Source organism: Quercus robur, chromosome 7 (genome assembly GCF_932294415.1).
Source record: "Quercus robur chromosome 7, dhQueRobu3.1, whole genome shotgun sequence".
Taxonomy (NCBI): Eukaryota; Viridiplantae; Streptophyta; class Magnoliopsida; order Fagales; family Fagaceae; genus Quercus; species Quercus robur.
The window spans coordinates 2,477,337-2,492,122 of record NC_065540.1 but is presented as its reverse complement, the minus strand read 5'-3'; the positions used below and the strand labels follow the sequence as shown (position 1 = coordinate 2,492,122).

General features: G+C 34.2%; 1 protein-coding gene across 1 annotated transcript; it reads left to right on the top strand.

Moving 5' to 3' along the window:
* LOC126691703 (probable membrane-associated kinase regulator 4) lies at positions 1-1,899 on the top strand. Its single transcript, XM_050386801.1, has one exon. It carries the CDS (start codon positions 304-306, stop codon positions 1,387-1,389), a length of 1,086 nt encoding a protein of 361 aa, XP_050242758.1. The 5' UTR covers positions 1-303; the 3' UTR covers positions 1,390-1,899.
* The last annotated feature ends 12,887 nt before the right edge of the window (positions 1,900-14,786 follow it).

Here is a 14,786-nt window from a genome sequence, read left to right as displayed (position 1 = left end):
GCATTAGGGTAATAAAGAAAGAGAACAAGCTATACGTATGGGCCAGTGAATGGCTCCTCTGTGGGGAAAAATCCATAAAAATTTTCTACACTTTGTCATTTGGAAGCATTCAAGATACTCAAAAGGAACTGACAATTCCTTGCCATTCTAATTTTATTATTCTAACTAAATTGGCACCATCCTCACTTTAAAGGATACCCTGCCCTCCTCTTCATTCACCAAGCTCACCTCCCCATAAGCATCTACAGAGAGAGAGAGAGAGAGAGAGAGAGAGAGAGAGAGAGAGAGAGAGGTTCAAATAAAATGGCCACAAACCAAGCTTTATGTAACCATGCAGATGAAGACTATATTGACATGGAAGTGAGCTCTACCTCCAGCATCCTATGTTTCTCCATTAGTTCTCCACCACAAGCCAGAGAGTTTGAGTTCCAAATGACTTCACTCTCACTTGAGAAAGAAACCACAACTTCCCCTGCTGATGAGCTCTTCTACAAGGGAAAATTGCTTCCTCTTCACCTCCCACCTCGCTTACAAATGGTTCAAAAAATCCTCCAAAACTGTAACACTACCACCCTTGACCGCACACAAGTAGCCTTTGAAGATAACTATAGCATTCCTTTTATCACTACCTCCATTTCCACCACACCTTCCACTAATACCAGTACCCCAATTGAATCCTGCAACATTTCACCATCGGAGTCTCGCCGAGTTAGTACTCAACTAAACCCAGATGAATGTTTCTTTGAATGGTCTATTGGAAGTAGTAGATTCATTGGTAATGATCATCCAGAAAGGCCTTGGTCCAAGAAGCTCAAGCAAATCAAGCAATTCTCACTGGGTCAGAAGCTCAAGGCTTCAAGAGCATATCTCATGTCTTTGTTTAGCAAATCTGGTTGTTCAGATGAATCCTGTGCCAAGGCAGCATGCAATGTAGAAGCAGAATTTGTCACCAAGAGCAAGGACTCTCTAAATAAGTACACAAAGGTAGCCAAAAAAAACCCATTTGGCAAAATTGACAATGAGAAATACCAGTTGTCAACCACTTCCATGAGGAGCATTCACAGAGATATAGTTGAAGATGGTTTTAATAACCACAGGAGGTCTTTCTCTGGGGTGATTCAACGGCATTCTGCAACAAAGTCTTCATCCTCATCCACATCTTCATCTGGTTCTTCATCTTTTTCATTTAGTTCAAATGGATTTTATGATTCACAGCTTCTCAAGAGGAGTGGCAGTGCGAATTCAGAGATTGAAAATTCAATAGAGGGAGCAATCGCTCATTGTAAACAGTCTCAGCGGCTATTTACTTCCACAACTGCTAGTGAAGCTGGGGTTTGTTCACTGTTTGATTCAAGAACTGCAATTTGGGTGGATCAAGAAAAAAGATAGACTTTGCATGATTTTTTTTTTTTTAAATAACAAAAAGGGTGCTATAGGGGACCAACACAGAGTCTGAGACAAAGAGAAGATGGCAATGGACCCCAAGCGCTAACATTCAGCCTTTGCAGCATCTGATTGTAATTGGGGGAAAAGGAATCTCAAGAAAGAGACATGGAAAGAGAGAGAGAGAGAGATGCATTTGATGTATGAGAAAGATGGAAACACGTTTAGGCCTGTTCAACTTTTCAAAGTGAGTGTCACTTTAATTTAGTATGATCCATGTTCAGATACTTGCATGGTTTTATTCTGTACTGTTGTGTTAGACTAGTTCATATCATGTAAATTTAATCGAAGTTCCCACCGGAGAATTTTATTTTTGTGTTCAGTTTTTATAGTCAATTGGTCCCAAATCTTTCTGGGCTTCCTTTTGTACTTGCACTAGTTAATATACTCGATTGTATTCTTCTGCGTAAATGAAAAAAGCAACTAATATAGCTCGAGTTCATTACTATTAAATTAGTGACATGTCTTTGGTTAGCTTATAGTTCAAGTTTTAATTCCTGCTAATCTTTTTTTGTTTTTGTTTTAGCTAATCTATGATGAAGTAATCAACATGTTCTCTTTTAAAAAGACTTGCCTGCCACCGACTACTCTATGTTTTGTGTTTTGACAAAGATCCAAACCTCTAAAATAAAGTTTGACACCAATTATTAGGCTACTTTATGATTCTTCTTTTTTTCCCAATATTTTTAGTAAAGAAGCACTATCAGTCCAACCCAAGTGAAAATTTACCTTTTTAAAAAAGTTACCAATACTTTTCTAGTTGTCTTCCTTGACATTAGGTTTTTGTGGTGTGGTCCTTCACTCCTTTTCCCTATATTAGGCTGCTTCAGGCTTTATTTATCAGGACCATCACCTTCAGCAGAGAACGGTGGGAGAACTCATAGTGTTGCATTCTTTTTGTTGACAAAAAAACAAAGATATGGACTGTAAAAAAGAAGACAAAAAAATAATGCAACACTATGAGTTCTCCCACCTCATGATGGTGAGGGGTATCAATCAAAAACGAAATTTCAGAAGAAAACCAATTAATTGTGATATTTCTAAGGGCCAACTTGTTCAAAATAGGCATTAATTATCTCCTGCAGCGTGGCATGGTCCTCCTTCCTTTGAGACCTTACACTTATCTTTGCAAAAATATATCATTGTACTGCATTTGGGATTATTATTATACACACTCTATTACATAAGCATGAAAAAGCAATTGAGTGGGCGATTGGGAAGCAATGAAAATTATAAATTATTTCACTATTCAGCTTATTTTTGCTACTATTCATATGTCCCACTGCACTTTTTGGTATTATTTATGGGCCTCACTGTACTATTTCAACTAACTTTTACTTTTATGTACAATACTTTTGGTAATAAGTTTTCAGTTTCAGCAAAATAAGCGGTATCTAAACAGACCCTCAAAAACTGTAACTTTTTCATTTGTGTACTGCGTAATAGCTTTTATCCTTAACAATTAGGGGATTCCATTCTCAACAAATTAGGAGGCATTTGGTTTTCATGACACATTACAGCAACATAACCGTAATGTGGATATGATGGTGTTTAATTCATTTATGATTTTTTTTTTTTTTTTTTTTTGAGAAACCGTTTATGATTTAATTATTTGCACACAACTTTACGGTAATGTAAGATTATCAAAAACTTCACATTTTACATAGCGAGTTCCATTGCCTCAGATTGTCGAGAAAGTGGAAGCATTGGCGTGTTGATGGGCAGTACAATGCACAGCAGAAATTGGAATTCATGAAGCCATTTTTTTAGGGTGATGCTCAAAACATTATAAATTAACTGCTATGTGAAGAGGATAGTCTAGCTCAGTATGGTGAGGTAATTCAAGATTGCAAAGTGTTGATGTCGGCTTTTAGAAGGGCTGAAGTCACTCATGTTAAATGCAAGGGCAATACTGTTGCTCATGTTTTAGCAAAAAAGGCACACTCTGCTGGAGATTTTCAGGTGTGACCTGAAGAGGTTCCACCTGATGGTTTTCCTTTTGTAATTCATGATCTGCTTTAGTTTATTTTCAATATAAGTTAGTTTAGCTTGATTCTAAATATAAAAAATCGAAAGTTTCACATTACCATAAATCACTATAATGTAATTACCAAAAACCTCAACTTGTAAAGTCTTTAATGGTTGAATAAGAGATCTGAGATTCAATCTCCGTTTACATAAAAAATCTATTGGTGTTTTGATATGATGATAAAAAGTGCAATCATCAAAAGCAAATGCTATGTGTTGAACTCTATTTAAAAAAAAAAAAAAAAAAAAAAAAAAAAAAAAAACCTATAATATGATTACCAAAATATATCTAAATCCTCCAAAATTACTAAAATACACTTGAAATTTCTATATTGACCAAAATACCCCTTAAACGTCTATAATAAGTAATAACACAAATATCTCCAAAAACCTTCAAAATGACCAAGATACCCCTAAAATATCCAAAATATCCCAAAATTCCTAAAATGACCAGATACCCCTAAAATATCCTTAAACGTCTATAATAACACAAATATATCCAAAACCTTCAAAATGACCAAGATATCCCTAAAATATCCAAAATATCCCAAAATTCCTAAAATAACCAAATACCCTTAAAACCTCAAATATAATCAAAATAACTTAAAATCTGTAAATTGATCAACATGTCACTGAGACATTGGTTTCATAAGTCTAGTGCATAAAATATTTTTCCGTCAAATGGACACTAATCAAAAGGTTGCCTCAACAAAAGTATTTTGTGATGACAATATTGCCATTGTTACTAATTTAACTATTTGATTCATTCTAACTTTAACATCAACCTAATACTTTATGGTAACATATGCACAACACATAATTTTGTAAGGATAAATCTTGTTATACACTTTTATTGCACACTTTATACACACTTTGTGAAATTGCGTTTTTCAATTAAAATGATGAAATTGTGTTTTCAATTTTAACTAAGAATTATATTTTCTAAACATTATTTCAAGCCACGTGATAGCGTGTGTAATAATCAGTGTCTAATAATCATTACCTACTTTGTAACCGACATCACGAGTATCACCAACGGGCCTATCCAATCCAGGTGACACTAAAATGTCGCCAAACTCAAAGGTGGCCTTTCGCCTTGAAGACAAAAGTCGTCACAATAAATATATTAATATTATTAAAATTCTATATATATTTGGGAAACTTTTGGAGGGTGAAAACTGATATGTACTTTTGTTCTTGTCGTTTTGATTTTTACCTAACCTTAATCTTAGCCGACATGCCTGCTTGACTTTTGACAGGTTTTACGGAAGAACCATAGTAACAAACCAACTGATACTTATTTAGGGTACAGGGACTACAGACAAGCACATACCACAAGAAATTCTTTTCCCCAAGTAAATCTTGGTTATCTATAATCTGAACTCTAAAGTTCAACATTTCATACAGCTTTACATTTTTTTTTTTTGGCTGGGTAAATGACGGAGATAGAACCCCGAGCTATAGATATGCAAGGACACCAGGTGCCACTAGGCTACAAGGCCCAGTGGCCAGCTTTACCTTTTCTTAGAATGTAAGCATATTATATTAATCATTATCATTGTGACCTATTGTATGAATGTTTATTGGGTGTATTATGATTTTGGGATTGTGAATTTATGTTGGTGACTGGTAAGGTTTGTAAGTGTTGTTAGGTTTGATTAAGTGCTGTAAATTTGTAATTCACGTTGTTGATAGTTAATCTTTGGTTGACGTTACCTATGAACATTAGCATGAAGTTGGCTATACCACATTAAATATTATTGTCTTGCATGTTTGTGATATTTTTTGTTCATTTGAATGCATGCGCTTTCACTAACCCCAAATCACAACAATTATACGATTAGTTACATTAAAGTAACATTATCATCTGGTTTCTACTTACAAATCAAATTGAGCTAGCTATCATTATTTGATCCTAAGATCTTTCTTGTATAAATATCTACCTCCACTCAAATAGATATTCCTACGGGCTCGGACAAGATATGTTTCAACATGTTCATGCTTTCAAACTAAAAATAATGTTTCTGTCCATTGGAAAATTAACCATTTAATTTAGAGGTGTTTCAATTAATCAGAAAACAATCACAATTGCTCTGATAAAAGTTCTCATTTCCCTAGTATGTGTTCTTTTGTGCTTGTGGAGAGACCTAGTAGGACAGGAATGGGGTCAAGCTAGGGTTTTAAATTCTTGGATCTTTCTTAATTTCCATTTCCTTGAAACTTGTTTTCTTTTTCTTCCTCGCGTGTAAATCAATCACTTGCCATTTTAAGCATTCAAGAAAGCAGTATTAATTGCATATTTGAAAGAACATTATGGGATATATAAGGCAGTACCGGGACCAGTAGGCAAGTGGAGCATGTGAGTAATGTCAGTGGAGATTGAAGATATCAAACACACTTTCTTGTAGATTTTTCCGGACTAAATATATTTCTGCACTAAGTTGTCATCTTCTAAAGCTTTATATATGCGTGTCCTTTGGAAATGTGACAAGTTATAAAAAAATTAGTAGAGTACTACTCCTGGTTCTGGGTGGGCTAAAGATATGAACTTGGGTTATACACCTATAAAACCTCTCTCTATTCCTCTCATTTCCCTTAATTATTTTAGAATACACATAAATCTCTCTCCTTTTGCACTTTTTTTTATAGCAAAATTGGCATCTTGGTCCCTGTTTGTGATCTTGTAACGAGGTTATATCATCCACAATTACCTAAAATATATATACCACTAAGGATGAGTGGTCCAATAACAAAGGTCTGATGCAACATGAGTGGGATCAACGTCTTAATCTATGAATGAATCTACATGAGAAAATTTCTTTTAACACCAAGAAAATCCAAATAGGTAGCCAAGTCAAAACAGAACTTTGAGTAAATTTTCAACCATTACAGGAGCGCACTTATTGGGTACAAAAAATGGGTTGCTTCATATGAAAATTCAGGCTAATTCTCTAGAGAATTTATGGAACCAAGATAGAGAACGCGTGCAAAAATATCGTGCCAATGTAAAATTCTCGTATTAGCACTTAGATTATTACGTGTGAGCAATAGTTCTTTATTTTGAATGTATGAATAATGCCGTGAGCTCTAATTTTAAAGAAAAATTTGCTGAATTCTGTATTTACGGTCCCATGAACAGTGCATAGGACCTAGCCAAAAAAACGCAGACGTGCAAAATGCCACTCCTGCCACTAACCAAACTCACACTAAGCCCACAATTTGCTCTACAGTAGAAAATGTTATTGTTGTTATTTGCTGCATGATCTTTCAACACATTCATGAGGTATAATGCTTCCTACTTTATCCAATAAACTCTTTTCTATTATTTTAAAGGGTAATTATTATATTTTAAATCCTATAATTTAAGGGTGGTTTAAAATTATTCCACATTTTATAAGTTCAAATTAAACTCTACAGTTACAAAACTTTTCAATTTAATCCATAAACCCATTACATACGATGCTTTTTTCTCCCTTTGTGCTGTCATGTATGATGTTGTCGATAGAAAATACTCAAACAAAATGACACCAAGTGACTTGGAGTGAAATAATTTACATACATTATAGCCATATGTGTTGAAATAACTACATGATGTCATTTTGTTTAAGCATCTTCCATTTAACAACATCACCATAATGGGTGTATGGTATAAATTGAAACAAATTAAAGTGTGGGGTTTAATTTGAAACTTTTGAAAGTTGGGGGTTTAATTTGAAACCGCCCTTAAAATATAGTATTGAAAAAATAACTTGTACTACTACTAATATTAAAATGAGTAAGGGAATATTTGTGTATTTTAATATTAATTAATAAATTATTAAAAATAAATATATAAATTTTTTAATTTTCAAAATATGGATAAATGGGTTAGTGAATAAGATGTGTGAGATAGTGATCAATTTGTAACATCAAGCAATAGAATATATTTTCTTTCTCAAAAAAAAAAAGAAGAAGCAATAGAATATATAAGAGGAACCAAGATACTAATTACCTTAAATATTCCAGGACATCTTTGGTCTGATGGCACTCCCTAGGTACTCATACATAGGGGAGAGGGTGGTTTATGGTTCAAGACCCCAAGGGTAGGGGTGGGGTATATAAATTTCTAACCAAGACAAAAAATATAGATATAAATATATAAAAATATATTTGGGATCGATATGAATAAAAGTAATTTATTACATGGCCTTAAAAATTGACAACCATTTTTGGCTTCTGTTATGATTATAGGTCTTACTCAATGTTTAAGTAGAAGTTTTTGGTTAATTGGAGATTTTAAAGGACATTTTGATCATTTTGGATATTTTAAGGGTATTTTTTTGGTCATTTCAAAGATTTCAAGTGTCTTGGTTTTTATTTTTATTTTTTATGATTATTATGGTAATTTTGGAGGTTTCATAGGTATTTCAATCATTTGGAAATTTTAGGGGGGGGTAATTCAACCATATCAAAGATTCAAGGACTATTTCGCTCATTTTGTAGATTTAGTAAGATTTTGGTCATTTTAAGGTTATTTTGGAGATTTCAGGTGTATTTTGATTAATTTGGAGGCCTTGCAAGATATTTCAATTATTTTGGCAATTTTAAAGATTTTGGGTATTTCAATTATTTTGGAGGTTTTAAGAATATTTTGGTAATTTTTAGATTTTTGGTAATTTTTGTTATTTTGGGGTATTTGGGACATTTGGAGTTTAAGGGTATGTCAGTTTAGAGGACTCATGGTATTTCCGTCATATAAAGTTCAATTTATTCAACTATGTGTTGGCTTTATTCCATGTCAAATTTATTTGTAATTCAACGTTTATAAATCCTGTATTTAGGTGGGAATAATGTAAGGGTTGTGTGTGAGAGAGTGTGAAGAATTGATCAAGTATGTGCATAAAGAGGCAACTCACGACTGGATCTTATGACTGACTTGCGAGTGGTGACTTGCCAGAATCTAGCACACATGTGGAGTATGCAGGAATTTAAAGGGTCAGGACAACTGGATCACTACAGGACAAAAAATACAGTCTAACCTTTCTGTTAACTAGCGACAAGAACTCGCGGCTCATCCCAGTCGCGAAGTGACTCACTAGTGTACTCTGTTTTGCTAAAAACTGACTTTTCACATTTCATCTCATATCCAAGCAACCAAAAGGGCAAGAAGAAGAATCCGTTATGAGTGATATGATAAAGATGATTGACACCATCACCTTATGTTTGGCCAACTTCACCTTATGGTTTGAGAATCATGGCTCAAGTACCCAATCCTCAAAGGATATCATCCCAAATGCATGTGCCATGTGGGTGAAGAAGGATACTCGTGCATAAGCATTATAACATGTCCATGCCCTAATTCTTTCTATATAATGTGACATTGTTGGTTGTTTGCTTATTTCACATTCTAGCATGTTTTTTTTTTTGGTTGTTTAAAAGCTTTGTTTGTTTGTTGTTTTTGATTATTCTTTACTTGCTTTGTGTCAAAAATCCAAAAACACATAAAAAGTATAAAATCCAAAAAGTTTGATCGGCGGTGTTGTGTATTGTTACATGCATGTTTAGTCTTGTATCTTCGTACTAATGGCTTTGTGCATCAATGGGCTTAGCTTGTTCTCGTGCATAAGCATTATAACATGTCCATGCATTAATTCTTTCGATATAATGTGACATTGTGGGTTGTTTGCTTATTTCACATTCTAGCATTTTTTTTTTTTTTTTTTTGGTTGTTTAAAAGCTTTGTTTGTTTGTTATTTTTTTATCATTCTTTACTTGCTTTATGTCAAAAATCTAAAAACACATAAAAAGTATAAAATCCAAAAAGTTTGATCGGCGGTGTTGTGTATTGTTACATGCATGTTTAGCTTTGTATCTTCGTACTAATGGCTTTATGCATCAATGAGCTTAACTTATTTTCTATGCACTTGTATCTTTGTGGGAAATATCTTGACAGCTATGTGATTGTTGTAAATAAATTTTCAAACTTGTCATGAGTAATTAGTCAATAGTTTTGTTGATCTTGAGACTTGCGTAGACTTGTGCCTATATCTCTTTCCACTTTTTTTTTTTTTTTTTTTGCTTAAAAGGTCAACAAATGTCAAATTTCCAAAAGAGGTAATAAACTGAAAAAACCATCGCACAAATTAGTATTTGACTAGGAAAAAGGGAAAACGACATGTATTGAAATGTATGGTGCCAAAAGCTAAAGGCTTACTCATCAAATAGAAATATCAAAAATTTCAGGCATTGATCTAAAAAAGAGATGTGAAGATCAAAATTATCAAAAGAGATGTAAAGATTAGGCATTGATTTTAGGCTTCTATCTCAATGTAATCAAGTTTATGTGGGAGGTCATATATGTACATTTCTACAATTGAGATAGGTCACTCTTTTTAGTGCTAAGTGTGTATGACTTGGTTGAATTGATCATTGAAACTTCACATTAGACTAAAGACTATCTCATATTTGACACTCACCCACATCACATATGTTTATGTTTAATGAATGTCTTATTTATTTGTGCAATTGTATTTGATTAAATGTGATGCACATACTCAAGCATCTGTTGATCAAATCCAAAAAGATTTTTGAGTATTTTAGTTGTTTTTGGAAAGTATTTTGTTTTGAAAAATTTCACAAAAATCCAAAATTTTTTTAACTCTGCCTTTTGGCGACTCACTTGCAAGTCCCAAGTTTTCAAAGCTCTAGTTGTGTGTTTATCTAGAATGGTTCGTGACTCATTGGCGAGTAAGAGCTCAAGTAGCGAAAAAGACTCAGAACTTTTTTCAAAATCTGGGTTTTAGACTTTTTGGCGACTCATTTTGGCGACTCATTTGCGAGTCACAAGTTCATCCAGAGGCATTCTTGACTCACTGGCAAGTGAGAGTCCTAGTCGCGAAAAAGACTTAGAGAAAATTTTCAAAATCTAGGTTCATGGGATTTTGGAAACTCACTTGGTGACTCACTCGTGAGTCATTTGAGTCATGAAAAATATTTGTTTTGCAAAGGTAGGGTTAAAAATCAGACAATTTTTCAAATCTTTTCAGTTTTCCCTCACATCACGTGCTTGTCTCTTTGTCTTCTCCACCTCTCCCTCTCTCAAAACCATCATTTTCACTCCAAAAACTTCCATTTTTATCTTAAATCTTCACTCCAAATCCAAGAAAAGGTATGGGTTTTCACTCTTTTTTACTTTATTTCAAGTTTAAATCATTATATTTCATGGATTTTTTGTTTGTGTTGAGATATTGAAATATTGTTGATGAACATGGGTTTTTGTAGTTTTTGATGATATTGATATATGGGTTTTGTTGAGAATGATGGTATAATGCTTGTTTTACATGTTTTTATTACATGCTTATGCATTGTACTATGGTTTGTGTTGTGATGTGCATACCATTTTGTTGATAAAATGTCTATTTAGATGTTTTTGTGTGTAATTTTGGACTCCATCGAGTACAAAATTTGGGGATAATCATGTTTCTATGTTTGAAACAAATGATGATTATGTGTTTCACACTTTGCCCATTGCATGATTTCATGCCTTGTATATGCACACTTTTTCATATGATGCATACACACACAATCTTTGACATGTTGTTTGTCTAATGCCATGATTATATCATGCTTTGATGTTTAGCATCTTCACATGTCATTTTTTTGAATTGCTCTTTAAATTTTAGTTTTTAGGGTTTAATTCGTAGTTTATGTTTTGGTACTAACTTGCTGCTAATCAAGTTTGTTACCATTCTTTGTGCTCTGTTTTTGTGGTATTTGCTGCTATGTTTTGTAGATGGCTCCACAAAAAACTGTTGCTCAACGTAGTGACAAGAGAAAACGCCATGACAACAGCTTGTTTCGCTCCCATCAACACTTTGAGAGATATTCCCATCAATTTGAAATAGCTCCAATCATTCAAGAGAGACATGTGAATCTTGTTGATCTTAAGGATTCCTTCATTCCTAGTTGTTTTGAAGGACAGGATTGGGATAAACTCCTTAGTGAACTTCCCGGAGTCTGTGAACCCTTGACTAAAGAGTTTTACGCAAATGCATCACTCAAAGAGGATCACACAGTATGTTGGGTTAAAGGACGTGCATTCACTCTTAACATGGAGGACATTGAGGCTATACTTAGACTTGAAGAATAAGATCATGAAGGGTTCATTTCGTTCAAGGACAGAATGGTCTCTCTAGAATCTGTGCAACTCCGTATTTGTGGCTATAGGGAAGAAAGATGCCTCAACACAACCTCATTTCCTCCGGATTTGAGATGCCTCGCCTATATCATGATGTTTAACTTGTATCCAGAAAGGAAGTTGTCAACCATCAATAATGCTAGAACCATATTCCTCATGGAGCTTCATGAGACAATCTACATTGACATTGGTGCACACTTGTACAACATCATTGCTAAAGCCAGAAAGACAATCGCAAGGTCAAAGCTTGTTGTCCCAAGTCTTATAATGAGGATTCTTCATGAAAATGGTGTGGAGACTCCACAAAACATAAGCCTAATGACTCCATCTCCTTTCATCAATCAAACAATCCTAAGAAGTAGGATTCGAATTCCTGAAGATGAACATGCTGAAGAGGTTGAAGAAGCATCTCTTGTTGATATAGAGACTGAAGTGGAAGGACAACAACCTCCTCCAAGATGTGGTGGTGGTTGAGGTAGGAGCGGAGCATCATCATATTCATCAATTCCTCTTGATGCTTTTCAGATCATATTTGAGAGGATTGATGGCCTTTGGGATGTAGCAATTAAGCACTCCAATAGCCTTGCAACTATCCAGGACCAAATCAATTTTTTAGCAGCCAAGTTTGACAGCTTTACTTACCAACCTTAGCCCTTTGGCCATTCCGGTCAAAAAGGGGGAGTAGTATTAGGTAACTTTTGAGGGGGAGCTTATCTTAAGGAGGAGAACATAGCATTGGTTTTCATAGCACTTATGGTTTTTACAGTTTTTATGATTTTCATAGCACCTTATTTTAGTACTCTATTGGTTTTAGTACTTTGGTTTTAAAATTCTTGGATATTTTGTGTTATGGATGCTTAAATATTTTAACTATTTAGACAATGTTCTTATGTACCTTTGCTTATGTAGCTTAGTACTTTTAGTTAATGTTTTGCATTTTCTTTAGTACTCTTGTGCCCTTGTTGGATCTTGTATCCTTGATGCAATTGCTTTAGTGTTCTTGCATTGGTTGAGTGTTGGACATGCAAATGATACTTTGCATTGAGTTTATTTGCTTGTATGTCCGGATGCTCATTCATTGTGTGAATGTTCATTGTAGTCACTATTTATAGTGATTGTCCTTGTATGGTTAAGTTATGCTTCATTGTCATATTCATATCTGCTTGATCGTATTGTGCTTGCTCCATATGCATTCTAAGTGTTCCGTTTACAATGAACTTAATGAGTGCATTTTGTAATATTGTTTTCAGGAGACTTATTCGTATGGTTCAAGAGCTTCACAAATCTAGAATTAGGTGTAAGTGAGTTTCGGCAACTGTTCCCAACTTCCATTTTAAGTTTAGAGTCTGTTTTAGGGTTTTGTCACGGAATAGCCAAAGAGGAAGATTGTAAAGTTGAATTTATTCAACCATGTGTTGGCTTTATTCCGTGCTAAATTTGCTTATAATTCAGCATTTAGAAACCCTGTATTTAGGTGGGAATAATGTAAGGGTTGTGTGTGAGAGAGTGTGAAGAATTGATCGAAAGTGTGAAGAATTGATCAAGTGTGTGCATTAAGAGGCAACTCGTGACTAACTCGCGAGTGGTGACTTGCCAAAATCTAGCACACATGTGGAGCATGCAGGAAGTTGAAGGGTCTAAACAGTTGAATCACTACAGGACAAAAAATACAGTCTGGCCTTTCTATTAACTGGCGATTGGAATTCACGACTCATCCCAGTCATAAAGTGACTCTCCAGTGCACTTTGTTTTGCTAAAAACTAACTTTCTACATTCCATCTCATACCTTATTATAAATACCCTTATATCCACAAAATGTAGAGAACTTCTAGAGAGAATTTTGAGAGAGAAATCCTAGAGAAAACCAAGATTGATTCATCCATAATGTTATACATTTGATTCTCTAAATTCCTCTACTCTCATCCTCTCTATTGTCGTACCCTTGAGAGGATCTTAAGTCAAATCCTTACCTCACCAAATTCATAGCAGTGAGAAGGTCCTTCGTGTTTGGGAAGCAGTTGAAGAGAGAGCCAATTCATATTGGTTGATGCAATGGGCTAATTGCGAGATCCAGTAAACTAGAGAAGACATGGTTAAGCGTAACCTTGTTGGAGCAAGAAACTTGGAGGGCTTAGGTGCATCGGGTAGATTAGGCTTACAGGGTCTATTGCTATTCATGTATCTCAATTGATTTTCTAGTCTATCATTTACTGCTTGGAGGGTGATGAAGAGATTTTTCGCCGAAATCTTCAGTTCCCTCTTCGATAACACGTGCCGGTGTTATCTTGTATTTGCTTCTCTCTATCCCTTACTCTTTACTTTTAATTATTGCTGAGTTATGATTAAAATATGGCTTAAAGTAATTTGCATATTTGGGTATTGCTTATATTTTATATTCCACACATACATTGTTTGAATATAAGCTTGTATTGGATAATTTGTATTTGGGGGTCTAAATATTCACAAGTGTTTTACACATAAAGTAAGTTTTCATGTCACATTTTAGATTTTAGGGATATTTCGGTTCTTTTGGAGATTTCATAGGTATTTTTTTGGCCATTTTGAAGAATTTTAGGTATTTTGATTGCTTTGAATATTTTGATGGTATTTTAGTTATTTTAATGGTATTTTGGTTATTTTAAGAATATTTGAGTCATTTTAAATATTTTGGAAGGATTTTGATCATGTTTGATACGAGGTTTGGAATTATTATTATTTTTTTTCAGTATTTTGCTAATAAAATATCAGTAGTAACAGCTCAAGTTTGAATTTGGAAAATAACGAAATGATATAAGGACAATTTAAAAATGATGTCTTATTAACTTGAGCAATTTAATAGTTTAGTTAAAATCTCATATTCTCTTGGCTGCCTGGCTGGTAATCTGTTAATTTCATGGGATAAACACTTTACCATGATTCTCTTTGTATTACATTCCGGTAATGAGTCACACAAATAATGCACCAAACGTGGTAATATTCACGTTGCCTGAACGTAGATGTAATACTGTATTACAAACCAGACACACCCAACTGACCCAACATGATTAAATTTTAGATGATTAGCTCGGTCCTGTTTAGTTTGGTCGTTGAGAAAGTGGAGGAAAAATAAGAAGGAAAACAAAATTTTAGCCGAATGAAC